Below are 20,235 nucleotides of genomic sequence, written 5' to 3' on the forward strand. Positions count from 1 at the left end.
CTGTTTTTTTCCTTCACAGATGCTGCCAGACCTGCTGAGCTTTTCCAACAACTTTGTTTTTGTTTCTGATTTATAGCATCCGCAGTTCTTTCGGTTTTTATTATAGCAGAAACCCCAGTAAATGCAAACAGCCCATAGGGGGACACTGTAATGAAAATCAAATTTCCAAAGAAAACATCCAAAATTTATTCAGGAGGCAATAATCTAGTGGTATTATCACTAGCTTCTTAATACAGAGACCCTGCTAAGGGTCTGGGGACCAGGGTTCAATGAAATTCAATGAAAAAGAATATTTGGAATTAAGAGTCTAATGATGACCTTGACACTGTTATCAATTGTCAGGGGAAAAGCCCATCTGGTTCATTAATGTCTGCTAAAGGAAGGAAACTGCTGTCTGAATCTGGTTTGGCCAGATGTGACTCCAGACCTACAACAATTTGGTTGACACTTAGCTGCCCTCTGAGTAATTTAGAAATGGGTAATAACTGCTGGCTTAACCATTGATGCTCACATCCCACGAATTTAAAAAAAAGTTAAAATATCATTTGCAGGTAATTAATGCATCCCAGCCACTGTGGCACCCACATGCCCCGTTGTTTCTATTACATTTATAAAAGGATGTTTTTATGTGTTTCAATATTATGTATGTGAATCAGGAGATCATGGATCTGATGTCATCTAACCCTTTGATAGTTAACCTCCTCACTATGTGCTAATCTGTATATAAAACTCTACTTCATGTGTCAACTTAAACATAATCAGTTCCAGCATGGGTCATAGAATCCCTACAGTGTGAAAGCAGGCCCTTTGGCCCAACAAGTCCACACTGAACCTCAGAGCATCCCACCCACACCCATCCCCCTAATCTACACGCCCCTGAACACTACGGGCAATTTAGCATGGCCAATCCACCTAACCTGCACATCTTTGGACTGTGGGAGGAAACTGGAGCACCCAGAGGAAACCCACACAGACACAGGGAGAATGTGCAAACTCCACACAGACAGTCACCCAAGGCTAGAATCGAACCTAGGTCCCTGCTGCTGTGAGATAGCAGTGCTAACCACTGTGCCACTGTGCCACCCCATCTCCAACATGACATGAATCCATATGCTCTATTCTCTATAGCACTCTACACTCTGCATCCTGCTCATGTTGGACTGCACTAGCTTCATTAACTTGTACTTAGGACACTCCAACTCATGTAGAGCTTCCTGCAACACTCTCTAGCTGGTGAGTGACACTACTTTTAAAAAAAATGCTGAAAGGCTTTGCATTATATAGCACCTCTGAAGACCACTGAATGTTTCAAAGGACTTTATCGCCAATTTGTGTTTTCAAATTGTCATTACTGTTGAAACATAGCAGCTAATTTGCAAATTCCCGCAGACAGCAATCTGAAAAATGACCAGATTATCTATTTTTGTGATATTGTTTGAAGGATTAATTTCTGCCAGAACCCCATACTCCCCAGCGTTTCTGTGAAATAGCACTATGGCCTATCTTTTACATCCTCTTGAGCAGGCAAGTGGGAGATTAGTTTGGTGTCTCCAATACTAGGGCACACTGTCATTGCTGCACTGGAGTGTCAGACTTAAGTATCGTGCTCATGTTCTGGATTAGGAGTTAAACCCAGACTGTCTGTCCAAAATATGACAGCACCCTAACCTGTTTTAGTATTCTCTGATGTATAAAGTAGATGTGTTTTATTCTAAGATAACAAGGTGTAGAACTGGATGAACACAGCAAGCCAAGCAGCATCAGAGGAGCATGAAGGCTTCTTCAGAAAAAAGGGTCTAGGCCCGAAACGTCAGCCTTCCTGCTCCTCTGATGCTGCTTGGCCTGCTGTGTTCATCCAGCGCTACACCTTGTTAGCTCAGATTCTCCAGCATCGGCAGTTCCTACTATCTCTGTGTTTTATTCTACCTTGGTTTTATTTGTCCATCTCAGGAATGTTTTTTTGCATATTTACAGTGGCAAAACACTCCAACTACGCAGACGTGAGCTTGGCGGGGCTAGCAAGCAAAGAGAACTTCAAAAACATCAATCTTCGGAATGTGAAGATAACAGAGCAGGTGCCCAGTAACAGCGCAAATCCTTTCAACAAAGTGATGCTACTGCAAGTTAAAGGTAAGTGCTGGCCAGCTCTGTCATAGCCTGGAAGTTGCAGAAAACATTTGCAAAAATATGGAGTTTGTGCATTGAGTTAACGAAAGGTCCCCTGTGATCTCATATCAAATTCAATCACTGTTTTCACATGAACATGTGACCACAACTGGCTTTGTTCCTTTCTGTTTGTTGTTTTCTGAAAACACTCATTAGTTTAATAGGGCTATTTTCTTTTTCTTGGTTCACGGGATATAGCAATTGCTGGCTAGGCCAACATTTATTGCCCATCTAGTTGCCCAGAGTGTAGTTAAGAGTCAACCACATTTCAATCTGGAGTTGCATGTAAGTAGGCCAGGCCAGCAAAAGATAGCAAATTTGTTTCTAAACAGTGAACCAGATGGGCTTTTGCAACAAATGATAATGGCTACATGGTTGCTCTCTATTCCAGATATTTTAATAATTCAAATTTCATTAACTACAATAATTTGAACTCATGTTCACAGAACACTGGCCTATGGGTCAGGGTGGCTTGTCAAGTGACATTACCGCCAGCTCCCCAAAGGTTGACTCATGTCTCTCGGGGCAATATCTATCTGTTGGCAGTCAAATTCTCAACCTTTAACTGGAATCTTGTGGATCTGTTGGGGATCGCACCTACTGACTGGAAATCCAATGAAAGACCCACATGGCCCTCCTTGACAAAAACCCACTGAATTGTCAGAGAATCAGGCAGTGGCAAGGTCAGCAAAGGGTCTTTCCCTGGAATTAGGATCCCGGCAGCAGAAATCCCACCCACAGAAAGCTACCAGCAGGAAGTCGAGGTCCTCTTTTGATCAGTGGTGTCACTGGAGAGGTAAGGGCTGCTGCAGGAGTGATACCTACTGGAGGCGCCGGATCATAGAAGGGGCACAAAAGCATCCAGAGTGATTTGCCAAAAACACAATCTTTTCAACTTCAAAGTTGTAGATGAAGCATGTTCTTTCCTGTCTGTTGGTACCTCAAAAGGTTGTTTCACTGAGTAACAGAATGCGGTCTAAATCTCCTGTCAAACACCAGTTCATGTCATACCAGCTCTTCTGACACAATGAATTTTCCTTAGACAGCACCTTCCAAACACCGAGCCTCTACCACCTAGAAGGACAATGACAGCCGGTACCTGGATATGGTGATTGTAACAAGGTCAGCCAGGTAGATCTCATGGAATATGAGTTCCCTGATTGGAGCTGTTAACCTGGTCCAATCAGGGAGCCCTGGCTGACAGATAAGAGCAGGAGTGTCTGACATCCTGTTCACTCTGAGAGCTGGCTCTGAGCAAGCTGGATCAGTGTCAAGGACTCTCCACATGTAAATAAAGGGTGACTTGGTGACAGGATACCGGCCTCTGTGGAATTATTTCACTGGGAACATCACTACCTGTAAGTTCTCCTCCAAGCCACTTACCATCCTTGACTTGGAAATATATCGCGATTCCTTCACTGTCGCTGGGTCAAAATTTTGGGACTCCTTTCCTAACAGCACTGTGGGACGACCTAAAGCACATGGACTGCAGCGGTTCAAGAAGGTGACTCACCATCACCTTCTCAAGGGCAGCTAGGGATGGGTAATAAATGCTGGCCAGCCAGTGACGCCCATGTCCTACGAATAAATAAAAGAAAGCTGTCTTGAAGAAAGAGACAACAAGGTGCAGAGCTGGATGAACACAGCAGGCCAAGCAGCATCATAGGAGCAGAAAGGCTGACGTTTCGGGCCTAGACCCTTCATAAGAAAGCTGCTGTTGCACCCAGTCTAATTTCTTTCTCTATAACAGGGCAATGGGGGAATATCACAAATGTGTGTATGGCTCGTGCTCACCAATGGGATCATTTGGATGTTGGTTGATAGGATTAAATGGGTTTAATGAATTGACTGCCCTCTCCTATTAACGTCCATCAACTTGTGTAAGAGAATCTGACCATTCCTCCCCTTGCCCTCATACTGGGTGGCCAATGTCACTTGTAGCACCTTGGCTGCCACTTGACCTGAGGTGACCTTACAGCAGAGTCCAAAGCCAATCAGCTTTGCCATGACTGTAAACCTGTGTAATGTGCAGCCCCGCTATTATAAGGAGAGGCTGGATAGGCTGGGACTTTTTTAAGTGGGGTGTTGGAGGTTGACCTTGCGGAGGTTTATAAAAGTATCAGTGGCATAGATAAGAATAATCAAGATCTTTTTCCCTAGGGTGGGAGATTTCAAAATCAGAGGGCATATTTTTAAGGTTAGAGGAGAAAGATTTAAAAGGAACCTGAGGGCAACGTTTTCACACAGAGGGTAGTTCGTATGTGGAATGAATTGCCAGGTGAAGATGCAGGTACAGGTACAACATTTAAAAGCCATTTGGACAGGTATGTGAATAGGAAAGGTTTAGAGGGATATGGACCAAATGCAGGCACATGGAGCGAGTTTAGTTTCAGAAACTTGATCTGCATGAACGAGTTGGACCGAAGGGTCTGTTTCTGTGTTGTATGACACTATGACTGTACAATTGGGGTATCTGCCTTTGTTACGCTGTCTGTCCATTTGCTTTATGGCACAGTTACATGTTGACAACCGCTAACCTGTTTATATGTATGGCTCAGGAGCAGACCTGCAGATAACTCTGCCCTTTGTCAGGTCGCAGGCATGTCCAGGTACGACTGGTGGAACCCAGCGCCAGCTCGCTCAACAGTGGCGACTGTTTCCTATTGGTCACTGCAAAGCACTGCTTTCTTTGGATTGGAGAATTCGCAAATGTCATAGAACGCTCCAAGGTAGGGCCATTAAATCTGATCGCACGCATTAGAAAAATTAATCAAAGTTTTCTTTTATAACTAATCTCCTGTCTCTTTCAGTAAGAGCAGTTATACTTGAATGAGTCCATTAGTTCTAACATTGTAGATAGTTACTTGTTTCCACTATTGCACAGACTCAGCTCGTATTTCCTCATGTTTAGAAGACAAGTGGTGATCGAATTTTGGTGTTTTTACAATTGTAGTATTTGAGAGTCTAGATGTAAAAGAAACTAACCAATTTGCTCTGATGGAAAGTCCATAATAAAGAACTTAGAACTTGGCCATTCCTGGACAAAATTAGGATCCATTTCTTCATGTGGTTCAGTGGTTATCACTGTTGCCTCACAGTGCTGGGTTCAATTCCACCCTTGGGCGACTGGCTGTGTGGAGTTTGCACATTCTCCCTGTGTCTGCATGGGTTTCCTCCGGGTGCTCCGGTTTCCTCCCACAGTCCAAAGATGTGCAGGTTAGGGTGGATTGGCCATGCTAAATTGCCCATAGTGTCCGGGAAATATGCAGGCTACTTGAATTAGCCATGGGAAAGGCAGGGTTACAGGGATAGTGTAGTGGGGTGGGTCTGGATGATATGCTCTTTGGAGGGTTGGTGTGGGCTCAATAGGCCAAATGGCCTGCTTCCACACTGTAGGAATTCTTTGATATATAGGCAACTGGAAATCCGGAATTTGATAAGAGCCTCAAGTGGAGATTAGTTACCAATTTCTTGGTCTCAATTGGCAGCAGGATGGGACATCTGTCCACACGTTTTCCCACCACAGATTGAAGACACTGGAATCCTAATTTTTTTTCGCAGATTAACTGACCCCATGTCACCAAACTTGCCCTTGGGCTAGGGTTTTAAATTCAGTAAGTGTGATGTTGACAGACAGAGCACACTTAGCTGCAAGGCTTAATTTAGATTAGCTCAGTCCCATTGACATCTTGCAAATCAGTCATCTCCTAAACGCCTTCCTGTCTATGAGATCCTCGGTTCTTTGAACAACAGTGAAGTTGCAGCCAGCATGACAGGGTGAAGTGTCAGATATTTGGTTTTCTCCATTACTCAAGGTATCTCTGAACCTTTGCATCATACCATACTGACAGTCAGGTACCACTTAGTGTAAAATATGCACTCAGATCAGAGTAATTGCTGTTTTTTTTGTATCTCTAGTTCATTATTTTGGGATGTAACGTTAGCCAGTGATGCCCCAATAAATAATCTTTATCTGCGCCTCTTTACTATTTTTAGGCATCGGAGCTGGCTAGTTTCATCCAGGCAAAGCATGAATTGGGCTGCCGAGCAGCGAGTGTCACCAATATCGAAGAGGGCATTAATAGTCAAAGCAGAAGGGTCAAGGAATTCTGGGATCTTCTGGGTGGCCAGGCTCAATATCAAGGTAAGAAACTGGAGTGAGTGATCACTGGGCCTGCAGGTCACTCAGTTCCAGCTACTTTACCCACAAGAATTAATGGAAGGACACCAATGAAAAGATAGATTAGTGCTGAGAAAAGAGACATTAAGTCAATGTTTTGCATCTTTCACTATTGAGGATGGAATTGTAAGAATACCAAAACTGAAAGGGAGCAACAATTGATAATGCATGAGAAGAGGGTGCTGATTGGTTGGCAAGTGTGGACTCTGATTGGTAGAGATGTTCCATGGAGAATGCTTCTGGGAATAGTTAACAGCCAGGCTTTTGTTTAAATTCAAACTGGATAAGTCAACTCTGATTGATCAAGGCATTGACATAAGGGAGACAGCAGGGATTGGCTGACTCTCCAATGTCTTTTTAGTTGATGGTAAGTCTTTTCTTTATCAGCAACATTCAAGTTCTGTGCAACTAAAGCAACTCAAAAAGCCACAGTTTCTCTTGTTGAGTGGAACTATGGAAATCTCCTGCATTGATGAACCAGACTGTAACTTGAGACCAGTAGAGGTGAAGCACAAATAGAAATCAGACAAGTAGTATTCCTGACAGTCATAAATCACTGAGTAATGTTGTTCCGGGCACTGCACTCAGCTTGTGTAATATGCACAGATCTAATGCCAGGAAAATTGTTCTTTTTTCCACAGTGTTACTGCCTCGGTTCCTTTCCCTTGGTATCATCTATTTTAGGATAACAGACTTATAAAAAGTTTGAAAACCTCAACGATAAACATTGCTTTGAATAAACAATAAATGGCTGAAGTGTACAAGTTTAAAACTGTCAGCACCATCATGGATGTCATCACAGTTTCCACAGATACCACCAACAGTAGCATCAGGACCACCATTGACTACACACTAACAGCAGACAATATAGACGTTAGTTTCACTGATCCAACCAACACCATCATGATTCATTTCAGCATCAGCGTCTACACCATCACCTCTTCTGAACTTACCTCTTGCCACTGAGTCATTGATTTGCTTTGATTTGATTTGATTTATTATTGTCACATGGACCTGAGTACAGTGAAAGGTTTTGTTCTGCATGCAGTACAGGCAGATTATACCATACAAAGATCATAGGATGATTGAACGGAGCAAGGAATGCAAAGTTACAGCTGTAAAGAAAGTGCATAACAAGCAAGATCAATATTAGATTTCAAATCTGAGACCCGTTCAGAAGTCAAACTTTGGGGAAGAAGCTGTTCTCTGGAGATGTGTCTCTGGAGATCCTGCATTTTTTAAGAGTGCTTTAGAAATTCAGATTAGAGAATTAACATTCACTATGGGGGTTCTCTTACTGTCTCTAGAATGATAGGTTGGGATGAAATGTGGTGAGATTGGATTTAAGAGATATGAGAGGAACTGCTGAGGCATGTGACAATGTAACTGTGGCCTTAGTAGTCATGTGATGGAGACGCTGCATTTGGAATGAGAGCCACTCCAGGTAGAGATGTCTGCTGTGGGATCCTTGTGTATGTAGCGAAAATAAGTACTGTTTGACGTCTGACCTGAGTTTAATTGCATATATGAACCCACGCTCAAACAAAATGTATGGAGGCCTGCTTATGCTTCTAAAATTTCCAATTTTGGTTTTACAATGTTCCATGTGTTTCTTTTAAGTTCAACAGAAATTAAACTATCTTTCAGAGACAGCCACAGAGTCCTCCTTAGATCTACTTAGTCTACTGTATATCTGATATGTTGAAATATTGCTAAGCGGTTGGAGATTATTGCTAAGTGGTTGGAGATTATTGCTAGAGCTGTCAGTTCTGGTTGGACATATTCCTGGAGTTATCTTCACGTGACATCCTGACAAAAGCACACCTCCTCAAAACCTGCTGTCGGCCACCAAAGACGACCGTTTTGCTGGTGCACCAATTGGAGAATGAACAAACTCTTCCTCTGATGCATGTCAATCAAACAGCCTTTTCCCCATATATTCTATAAATAACAAAACAAGGCTGTTTGGAAGTATTGTAAAAGCCCTGATGTTTTTCTTCCACTGAATTACTAATGGCCGTGCCCAAGCGATTTTTTTTAAAATTCCGAGTCTCCAAGCCTTGGCAACACTAATTATTGTAGATAACAAGGTGTAGAGCTGGATGAACACAGCAGGCCAAGCAGCATCAGAGGAGCAGGAAGGCTGACGTTTCGGGCCTAGACCCTTCTTCAGATGCTGCTTGGCCTGCTGTGTTCATCCAGCTCTACACCTTGTTATCTCAGATTCTCCAGCATCTGCAGTTCCTACTATCTCTGAACTAATTATTGCAGCTTAGTTTCAAGAATATCATTACCATATCATTGACTGCTCATGGGTTATTTAATTACAGCAAATTGTTGATGTAGAAACTTTTATTCAAGAGCTTGTTTTTAAAGGCTACTGATTTTCTTTTCAATTATTTTCCTTCCAGTTTATACTGTCCTACATCTTTACACTCCCTCACATTTCACACTTGTTTAGCCTCACACACTCACACTCAGTCACTCTGACGCTCTTCACTCTCACGCTGATTCACTGATGCACTCACGCACTCTCCCACTGTCACACACACTCACTCGCTCTCAGATTCACTCACTCTCACACTCACTGGCTGTCACACTATTTTACTAACACACCTTTTACACTGACACACCCTCCAGCATTCTCATGCTTTGGGGTAAACCATGGGATAAGCCTATTTACATCTCTCCCAATTAATATTTATATTGACTTCAGTCACAAAAGCAAGACCTACCTCTGTCTCTTACTCCCTTTTTCTCACGTGCACATACACAAACCTTTCACTTATGAGAGTAGTACAGAAGTCGTGCGCACAAACTGTTGACAATAAAGCTTCTAAGAAGCATTCTGAGTTCTATGAAAGGACAACCTTGAAAAAAAAAGCAAGTTTGAACAACCAGAAAGAGCCTAATTGATGGCAGTGTTAATGTTTCTGACTTTTCACTGTTGGCTGTGCAGCTGCAGGAGATCCTGAGGAAGATGAGCTGTATGAAGCTGCTATCACAGAAACAAACCACATATATCGTTTGGTTGAGGACAAGCTTGTCCCAGACAATGAATCATGGGGGAAAATTCCTCGCTGTTCCATGCTGAATTCAAAGGAGGTAGGAGCATGCAGTGTATTTAGAATTTCAAACCATCTTATCTTAAATGTCAGTAGATCAGCATTTTCAATGTCTTTCCTTTTCAGAGTCAATGATCTGTGTGAAACCGTACAAAATAATGGACTTTCCAAAAATGAAACCAAATACTTTGGTTAGAGTTTTCCCTGGAAGTTTAATCACATGATGTTCTAAATACCTGAGAGTGCAACATCAGTAAATGTTAATAGAATCTGCTCGCTAAGTCCTTTGTTCTGGTTCAGACTCAGGCTGTGAATGCAGGTGACATCTCTGTACTGGGACCTTCAGTCAGAGCTGAGCTATACTTAGACTTCACATGTTGAAGCTAAACCCAACTAAGACATTGCAGAAGGGGAGCATTTCTCGCTAAGTGCATTGTCCCCGAAGCAGGTCAGTGCCAATATTTCTAAGCTACTCCATGGATTTGTAGTCAATGAGGAAGAGTTCTCAGGGAATGATGGAAATAATGGCGCTTGTTTCCACTTGCCTGTGCCAATGTTGGCTCATTCTCCTGTCACCCCATTCCTCCATACATTTCATGTTTAAATATTTATCCCCTTTCCTTTTAGATTATCTTGTACTTTGCTCAGTAGTCTCTTAAGATAAGCTAATGAGTTCAGTTCAATAGGTTGTCTCTTCGGAACCTTGTCACTGTTCACCCAGTGCCTGTTTTCACTCACCCTTTTCTGGCTGCTTAACTTGCTACATCGCTTGCACAGACTCTCTGGTCGTGGGTAATCTACAGGCAGTGGGACTTTATTTATGTGAGCCCAGAAATGTGATTGTTGGCAGGATATTCAACCACATCACAATCAAGCCTGACTCCTTCCTCTACCGGTGTCCAGACACTCGTGGTCTCGCAGGGTCTCTCAGAAACTGGACCACTTACCACCCGTCCAGCTTAAGAGTGCTGAGGCTAATTGCAGCAAATCCTATCCAACTCTACACTTGAGTCTCCTAATTATAATCGTTCCACGCTGAGTAGTTACTCACTAGCTGTGCTACTGAAGCCATAACTGCCACCTCTTAGGAGGTAGCCCAATGCAATTTGAAAAGTGACTTAATTGCATTCTGCAATCACTATATTGATGTAACCAAACTAGAAAACCAATTTGTGCACAGCAAGGTCTCACAAAGAGGTGAATATTTAGAGAGATAGTAGGAACTACTATGCTGGAGAATCTGAGATAACAAGGTGTAAAGCTGGATGAACACAGCAGGCCAAGCAGCATCAGAGGAGCAGGAAAGCTGACGTTTCAGGTCGAGAACCTTCTTCAGAAAATCAGAGGATATTTAGAGAATTTGTTTTCAGTCGAAGGAGAATTGCTGACCAGGACACACAAAGAATTCTCTTTGCACATTCCCATTGTTCCTTTTACGTCAACCCGAACCAGTGGAACAGGCAAATGGTTTAAAGTGTCACCTGGATGTTGTCTGCCCTCTCTTGGTGGTTGAAGGTTATGCCCTGCTGCACCAGGACCTCTGAAGGAAAGGAAAATACTGGCCATTTCTTGGCCTTGCTGGGGAGCATTGTCTGGGTTTGCCTGAAGGTTACAAAACATCTGCTTCCCCATTCAAGTCCGTATTAAAATCGTAGCCTGATTTTTTTCACTGGTGGGTCTTGGTGGTTCTTCTCTGTGACTAGACATCAGGCACAGGCAAGACTAGATGCTTGAGGGACCCATCGACACTAGGATGACTCTCAAACGCATAGGCCGTGGTGTAGTATTTTCCAGCAGACGTCAATGGACAGCAATCAAAGATTGTCTTTTCTCTGTCGTGTCTCACTACAATCTGCTACATGATGGCATGATCAGTCTTCACATGCATAGGCAAAGCAAGACTCCACCAACATTCTGCGGCTGCCCTTTTTTTTAATTCATTCACAGGATGAGGGCATCGCTGACCAGGCAGCATTTATTGCCCATCCCTAATTGCCCAGAGGGCAGTTTCTTTTAAGAGTCAACCACATTGCTGTGGGACTAGACTCACATGTCAGCCAGACCAGGTAAGGAGGGCAGTTTCCTTCCCTAAAGGACATTAGTGAACCAGATGGGTTTTTCCAACAATCAACAATGGATTCACAGTCATCATTAAATTCTTAATTCCAGATATTTTATTGAATTCAAACTCCACCATCTGCCGTAGCAGGATTCGAACCCAGGTCCCCAGAACATTATCTGGGTCTCTGGATTAACAGTCCAGCAAAAGTACCACTAGGCCATCGCCTCCCCTAATCCTGAACAGGTTAGTACCATAGTCAAGTAGATGCTGGTGAAAGTAACCTGGGTATTTCAGCTGCCCGCTTGCCTGATTTTCTCAGAAATAGTCACCCCAAGTATGATTGTTTCTTGACACGATTGAAATGCATACGTTCATTTAATTGAGCAGATACTTTTCTCTTGGTTCGCAGGTGCTGGTGTTGGATTTTGGCAGCGAGCTGTACATCTGGCATGGCAAAGAGGTGACCTTGGCACAGCGCAAGTTGGCTCTCCAACTGGCCAAACAGTTGTTGAGTGGTCCATATGATTATAGCAACTGCGGAGTAAACCCCCTGGACCCTGGAGCCAAGAAGAACATCTCCCAGCAGTGAGTTGGTTTGCTGGTGCTGCCTGATGGGTTTCGGTATGGGTGCTGGTGTGTCAGAAACAATGACATGGGAACTGAGCTACTTTGAAGCAGTCTTTTACAGGAACCAGAGATTGCTGTGGGGTACAGACAGGCCTATTCAGCCTGAGATATGTTTGAATCTGATGCAGGCACATCTGCTTGGGATCCACAGGCACTAGCTGCTTACCCAGCTGACCATTCTTCTTAGCGGCTAGACATTAGGCTCGGGCAACACTGGATGCCCATGGGGCATGTGAACTCTGAGACTGCTCCCATCCTCATTGGCCCAAAGGTGGTATTTTCCAGCAGTCATCGGTGGACGTTGCTCTCTCATGTCTCATTACAGTCCCTGGCCTGTCTGTTCATAGAGTAATATTCATAGAACACGGAAACAGACCCTTTGGTCCAATGGGCGAGCAGTAGACATTGTTTACTTGGATTTTAGTAGAACCTTCGACAAGGTTCCACATAGTGAACTAATTAGTAAAGTTAGATCATATGGGATTCAGGGAGAGCTTGCCAATTGGTTGCATAATTGGCTTAATGGCAGGAGACAGAGAGTGGTAGTGGAGGATTGCTTTACAAACTGGAGGCCTGTCACCCGTGGTGTTTCACAGGGATCGGTTCTGGGTCCTCTTTTCTTTCATTTATATAAATGATTTCGATGAGAATATAGAAGGTACGGTTGGTAAGTTTGTGGATGGCACCAACATTGGTGACATAGTAGACATTGAAGAAGGTTTTCTAAGATTACAACAGGACTTTGATCAAATGGGTCAATGGGCTGAAAAATGGCAGATGGTGTTCAATCCGGATAAATGGGAGGTATTGAATTTCGGTACAACAAACAAGGGTAGGGCTTAGATAACAAGGTGTAGAGCTGGATGAACACAGCAGGCCGAGCAGCATCAGAGGAGCAGGAAAGCTGACGTTCCAGGTCGAAACCCTTCTTACAGTTAATGGTAGGGCCTTGGATTGTGTTGTGGAACAGAGGGACCTAGGGATACAGGTAAATAATTCTTTGAAGTTTGCATCACATGCAGACAGGGTAGTTAAAAAGGCGTTTGGTATGCTTGCCTTCATTGCTCAGTCCTTTGAGTATAGGAGTTAGGAAGTCATGTTGAGGTTGTACAGGACACTGGTGAGGCCTGTTCTGGAGTACTATGTCCAGTTCTGGTCGCCCTGTTATAGGAAAGATATTATTAAACTGGAGAGGGTTCAGAGCAGATTTTCCAGGGTGTTGCCAGGTGTGGAAGGTTTGAGTAATAATGAAAGGCTGGGACCTTCTTCCGTTGGTGAAATGACTTTGTCCGCCCACAGTCACTTGTGGGCATGCACCAACAGTGCAAATATGCGACATATTGGCACCAAATTGGCAATTTACGTCAAAAAGGCCAAGAAATTGCAAGTGTGGGAGCTAAAGAACTCACACGGGTACTTTGTAAAAATGTAAATGAAATAACTCCACAAAGGTCAGTATCCTGTCACCAAGCTACCCTTTATTTACGCATGCACAATACATGACACTGACCCAGCTAGCTCAGAGCCAACTCCTAGAGTGAGCAGAACCTCTGACAGTCCTGTTTATATCTGTCAGCCAGGGCTCCCTGATTGGACCAGGTTAACAGCCCCAATCAGGGAACTCATATTCTATGGGCTCCACCTGGCTCACCTCATTACAATCACTGCAGTATAGCATGTGGCATCGCTTGCCCATCTCCAATTGTCCTTAACCTGTATGGTTTGCTAAGCCACTCAGAGTGCCAAAAGAGTCAGCCATCATGTTGTTGGTTTGGTGTTATATGTTGGCCAGACCTGGTAAGGATGGCAGATTTTTTCCCCCTGCTGAGCATTAATGTACCAGGTAGGTTTCCTCTGGTAATCACTGATTGTTTCCTGCTTATCACTGCTAAGATCCATTTTCAATTCATAGTTTCATTTATTGATTTTAACTCCACCAGTTGCTATATTAGGATTTGAACTCATCATTCTAGAGCATTGAGCTGTGCATCCTGTTTAACCACTCCAGTAACATTACCACTATCCTACCATATCCTTCCTTTGCTTATTGTGAAGGGATCTGCAACTGTGGATTTCCCTACCTCTTTTTCTCTTCTTTCTGTCTATTTTTAGATATCTCTTTCCTCTTTCTTCGCTCTCTTACAATTTGGCTGTAAAAACTTTGACTTGTGTCATTGTAAAATAATTTCTTGATTATTTCTGTTGATGTGGGGCTAGGGTAGGAAGGGAATGTTAGACTGAGAGGTGTACTTGTAGAGGTATAAATGCTGACATCAATCAGCTGGATTTGTTCGATGTGATTCTAACCGATTTTGTAACAGAAGGCCTGAGATACTCGCCAAACTCTATTAGAGCAGAGGTGGCTCAGAGCAGATTAATAGGGTCTTTAAGATTAAGAAGGGGATTGATAAGATGAACATAGGAGGTTGAGAAGTGACCTTATAGAAGTTTATAAAATCATGAGGGGTATAGATAGGGTTGATGGTAGGTGTCTTTTCCCTAGGATGGGGGATTTCAAAACTAGGGGGCACATTTTTCAGGTGACAGGAGAGAGATTTAAAAAAGACACGAGGGGCAAATTTTTTACACAGAGGGTGGTTTGCGTATGGAATGAACTTGCTGAGGAAGTGGCGGATGTGGGCACAATTTCAAGACATTTGGATAAGGACATGAATGGGAAAGGCTTGGAGGGATATGGGCCAGGAGCAGGCAGGTGGGACCAGGTTAGTTTGGGATTATAGTCGGCATGGACTGGCTGGACTGAAGGGTCTGTTTCCGTGCTGTATATCTCTATGATTCTTTGTGAGAAAGATTATTATTGTCACCGATACATTGAAGAGGGGGGAAGTGATAGGTAAAATATCCTCACAAGAGGTAACTGGGCATGGAATGCTTTCCCATGGACAATAGTTCAAGCAGTAACCATTCTATCTTTTTAGAGGAAAAGGCATGAGTATGTAAAGCAAAGGGCTGTGTGAAAGACAGCAAGCAATGTAGCTGGCTTTTGAGAAGGGACAGCCTTGATGGGCCAAATGGCCTTCTTTTTTGCTGCTGTGTAGACATCCTTTAGCTCAACTGTTGCTGAGTTTGTGTTCCTTTTAAATTCTAGAAGAAATGTCGCTTTCCCTCCCACAGGCAAGGCCGCCCTGACTGGGTAATCTTTGGTCGATTGTCCGAACACAATGAAACGATTCTTTTCAAGGAGAAGTTTCTGGACTGGGCTGAGTCGAGAAAACAGGCGCAAAGGGACGTCGAGATCACAGCCGAGTCAAAGGTACCGTATGGGGTTTCAAACAAAAACGCAGCCAAGTTTTGGATTTTCATAGAACCCCTCACGACCTTGTAATGTCACAAAGTGCGTAACATTTAAAGTAATGCAGTCGTGCGCCAAACTTGGGAGCTAACTCACACACAGCAGGATCCCACAAACCAAGTGGGATACAGCTCTACAGAGTCTGGTTTCTAGTCGCACTAGTTGAAGGAGATCAATTGGCCAGTAACTCTGGGGATACCCAACTTGTACTCGTTCAGATAGAAGAAATTTGAAGCAGTCACACTTTCCATGGACTCTCACAGTCTCCAAGTTTGGAGAAAGGTCATCGACCTCGAATATTAATGCTTCGTCGTCCTTTCTCCTGGACCTAAATGACTGACTGAATGCTTTGTAGCAGTTTTCTTTTTAGTTTTTACATTCGTCTGACGTCTGGATTCAAACTCAATTTGTTTTTACTCATATAACAAGGTGTAGAGCTGGATGAACACAGCAGGCCAAGCAGCATCAGAGGAGCAGGAAGGCTGACGTTTCGGGCCTAGACCCTTCTTCAGTTTTTACTCATTCAGCTCCTATAACTGGTATTGCTCACAAGCTCCCAACTTGTAAACTCCCTTCCTTCCCTCAGGATTGTGATAACTTGCTAAAGTATAGATCCTGACAAAATGGCTACCTTTATTCGAAGCTTCCCCACCATCTTGTTCAGGTAACGTATTGCTTTCTTCAAGACTGACCATTACCGGGTAAAGAAACTGGTTTATTAACAGGACATAGAGTCACTGGAAAAGGAACAAAATACATTGGCAGGATACCATAAATGGAAAGTTATACTTACTGGGAAATTGTGAAATAGAGTCACAGGGTCATACAGCTCACAGGGTCATACAGCATGGAAACAGACCCTTCTGTCCAACCAGTCCATGCTGACAATAATCCCAAACTAAACTAGTCCTACCTGCCTGTTCTTGGCCCATATCTCTCCAAACATTTCTTATTCATGTACTTATCCAAATGTCTTTTAATGTTGTAACTGTGCCCACACCCACCACTTTCTCAAAGTTCATTCTAAACATGAACCACCTCTACGTAAAAGATTTTCCCCTATGTCTTTCTTAAATCTTTTTCCTCTCACCTTAAAAATATACCCCTAATCTTGAAATCACCCACCCTAGGGAAAAGACACCTGACATTCACCCTATCTAGACCCCTCATGATTTTATAAACCTCTATAAGGTGACCTCTCAACCTCCTATGCTCCAGTGAAAGAACCCAAGCATATCCAGCCTCTCTGTATAAATCAAACCCTCCATTCCTGGCAACATCCTGGCAAATATCTTCTGAACCCTCCCCAGCTTAATAATATCCTGCCTATAACAGATTAATCAGAACTGGACATGGTACTCCACAAATGGCCTCTCCAACGTAGTGTACAATTTCAACACGACGTTGCAACTCCTTTATTCAAAAGCCTAAGCACTGAAGGCAAGCGTGCTAAATGCTTTCTTAACCTGTGATGCAAACTTCAAAGAATTATGTACCTGAACCCCTAGGTCTCTCTGTACTACAGCATTACCCAAGGCCCTACTTTTGATTGTATAAGTCTTGCCCTTGCTTGTTTTATCAAAATGTAATACTTCACATTTACCCAAATTAAGCTTCAATTGCCATGCTTCAGCCTGTTGAGCCAATTGATGGGTCTCTTTGTAATCTTGGACAACCTTCATTGCTGCCCACTATACAACCAGTAGTCTGAATCGTCCATTTTTTTTCTTGAGAAGATAAGGCTGAAGGGTGACATAGTAGAGCATTTAATAATCATAAAGCATTTTAACAGTACATACAGAATATTTCCTCTTGTGGGACAGGGCAAAAGTAGAGGCAATCAGTATAAGATAGTCACCAAGAAATCAAATTGGGAATTCAGAAGAAGCCACTTCACTCACAGTGATGTGATTGTGAGCCCTGTTAGCAACCACAGTTCTTTGTTTCACCATAAAGGCTGGTTGAGTACTGTAGTATGGGTACATTTAATGGGAATCTAGATCGGTACTTGAGGGAGGGAAAAAATGGAGGGATATGCTGAAGGAGTCAGATAAGGAATCTTGCAAAGAGGTTGGAGTGTGCTAACTGCCCACCTTGCCCATTAGGCCGAATGGCCTGTTTGTGAAATGTTTATTATGTGTAAACAGCAAGAGGTTTCACACACCCTCAAGGTGTCATTTCAGGGTAGAAACATTGAGTAGGTTCTTATGAAACTTGTTCCTCTTTTATTTTAATGGACGCACCAAAATAATGGACAAATAATGAAACATTACACCAAAGTGTACACAAGTGCTTGACTCTGTTTTAAGAAAAGACTTGGAAAAAAATAGACAATAGAAGGCTTGGTTAATTAACTGTTAATGGGATAAAGATTCTTCAAAGTGTAAGCTGGAAATCTTCATTCACTACCAGAAGGATTTGGATGCTATGGAGAGGGTACAGAAAAGGTTTACCAGAATGTTGCCTGGTATTGGGGGATTTTAGCGATGAAGAAAGGTTGGGTAGACTGGGTTTGTTTCCACTGGAACGCAGGAGGTTGAGGGGCGACCTAATAGAAGTTTATAAGATTGCGAATGGCATGGATGGAGGGATCAATTACTAGGAGACACAGGTTCAAGGTATGAGGGGAAAATTTAAAACAGATATGTGAGGCATGTTCTTCACACAAAGGGCCGTGAGTGCCTGGAATGCATTGCCAGAGGAGGTGATGGAAGTAGACACACTAGCAGCATTTAAGAAGCACTGGGATCAATACATGAATAGGAAGGGAATAGAAGGATATGGATCCTGAAAGTGAAGACAGTTTTAGTATGGAAGGGCAAAATTGGCAGCGCAGGCTTTGAGGGCTAAAGGGCCTGTTCCTGTGCTGTATTGTTTTTTGTTCGTTGTTGTTTGTTGTGTAGCATTCACTCTTTCCTCTATATATTTTTTACAGGCTGTTGTTTCTTGGGGTATAATCTTGTATCATATAAAGGTAGTAAAATGAAGAATGGCTTGTCTTTCTGTAGCATCTTCCAGGCCCTAGTGGTGCAGGTTCTGCCATGAGCAGGGTATTTTAACTGATGTGGTAATAGTAATGTTATCCCTCATAAGAAACTGGTCATGGATAATGTGGTATTGAAGAATTCAACAGACATTTGCTCCAGCTCGCAACCATGTAGAAACATTATATTCGCAGGCACTTAAGTGTCTAGGCTGGATTGTAACAGAGCAGCACACTTTCAGTAGCATGCCAAGCTTCAAGAGTTCTGAGTTAAGATGGAGAATGCAGTCTGTACCTGCAGGATATATACTCTGATACAGTAGATACCATGAGCATGTCTCTTAAAGGCATTCTGACACAGCACCCAGAGCAATCAAATCACTTCACACCAATGTGGTACTTTTAAAGCATACTCATTGTTCTAGCTGCAGTAAACTACTGTATGTTAGTCTTAACATTTGCTCAGAGGGTAAATGTTCCAATTTTAACCATTTCACTGTCGGAAGAAATTAAATCCCAAAACAGATTCTAAGTATTAATCTAATGTCCTTTACATCTTTGTTCTCCCTTACATCTTTGTTTTACAGTTAGATCCTCAGAATGAGCTGAAACCATACGATGCTAAGCTGCTCATTCCAATCCCGGAAGTGTCATCCCGAATGATCCTGGATGGAGTGAATGTGCAGCGCGGTTACGGATTTCTACAAATAGATGGTGAGAGGATGTCAGAATTGAAGACTGTCGGTGTGGAGGTCTGGCATGTTCAGGAGTTTGATCACAGCCAGCTCCCCAGAGAGAGTTACGGCCAGTTCCACGAGGGGGACACGTACGTTATCCAGTGGAAGTATACCATCAGCAGCCTGGGTAAGGGAATGAGTTAATCCTGGCAGTGCCATCGCACAATGTGCTAACTGCTAATGTTGTGTCATTCCACCATCTGGTGGACATACACCATGCTGCAGTTTGGGGAAGAATAACAACAAATTGTATTCATGTAGCAATTTTACTGCAGTAGGCTGTCTCAGACACTTTACAGGAGCGGTAGCAAGTAAAATTTGGCACTCTACCAGAGAGGACAACATTAGAACAGGTGACCAGAAACTTGGTTAAAAAGAAGTTTAATTGAAATGGTAGCACAGCAGCTATGTTACTAGACTAGCAATGCAGGAAGTGTGAGCTCAAATCCATCCATAATAATTGGGAAATTTAAATTCAGTTAATTGAAGAAAACTGGAATTGAAATAAAAAACTAGTAATGGTGACCATATAGCTATCAGATTGATTAAAACTCCAACTGGGTTGCTGACGTCACTTAAGGAAGGTATTTAGCTATCCTTACCCACGAGAGCATACATGTGACTCCACACCCAGCGTATTTCTCTTAATTAACCTCTGAAATGGTCAAGCAATCCATTCAGTTGTCAAGAGATGACTCACCACCACATTGTCAAGGATAAGAAATGCTGGTGTTGTGAATGAATGAGAGTTTGGATAGTAATTTTAAGGAGTGTTTTGGAGGAGTGGCTGGGTGGAGATTTAAGGAAGGTTTAAAGAGTTGCTGGGATGCTGAAGGTATGACCAGCAAAGGTGGAATCACAAAGTGATGAAATTAAGGGATAAGCAAAAGACCAGAATTGGAGGAGGGCAGAGATCTCAGAGGGTTGCAGGAGGTTATGGAGATAGGGACGATTGTGGGGCTACAGGAGGTTATAGAGACAGGAATGATTTTGGGGTTGCAGGAGGTTACAGAGATAATGATGATTGTGGGACTACAGGAGGTTACTGAGATAAGGACGATTGTGGGGCTACAGGAGGTTACTGAGATAGGGATGATTGTGG

General features: G+C 43.0%; 1 protein-coding gene across 1 annotated transcript in view; it reads left to right on the plus strand.

Annotated features, from left to right (window-relative positions):
* The window catches only part of LOC109915964 (supervillin-like), a 156,739-nt gene that overhangs the window by 107,926 nt on the left and 28,578 nt on the right, over window positions 1-20,235 (plus strand). Inside the window, exons 17-23 of the mRNA XM_048614388.1 lie at window positions 1,975-2,130; window positions 4,759-4,895; window positions 6,163-6,310; window positions 9,306-9,451; window positions 11,883-12,058; window positions 15,236-15,374; window positions 18,984-19,260. Of these exons, the coding sequence (XP_048470345.1) occupies window positions 1,975-2,130; window positions 4,759-4,895; window positions 6,163-6,310; window positions 9,306-9,451; window positions 11,883-12,058; window positions 15,236-15,374; window positions 18,984-19,260 (1,179 nt within the window). The remainder of the gene's footprint in view (window positions 1-1,974; window positions 2,131-4,758; window positions 4,896-6,162; window positions 6,311-9,305; window positions 9,452-11,882; window positions 12,059-15,235; window positions 15,375-18,983; window positions 19,261-20,235) is intronic.

The sequence above is a fragment of the Rhincodon typus genome, chromosome 30 (genome assembly GCF_021869965.1).
Source record: "Rhincodon typus isolate 14 chromosome 30, sRhiTyp1.1, whole genome shotgun sequence".
Lineage (NCBI taxonomy): Eukaryota > Metazoa > Chordata > Chondrichthyes > Orectolobiformes > Rhincodontidae > Rhincodon > Rhincodon typus.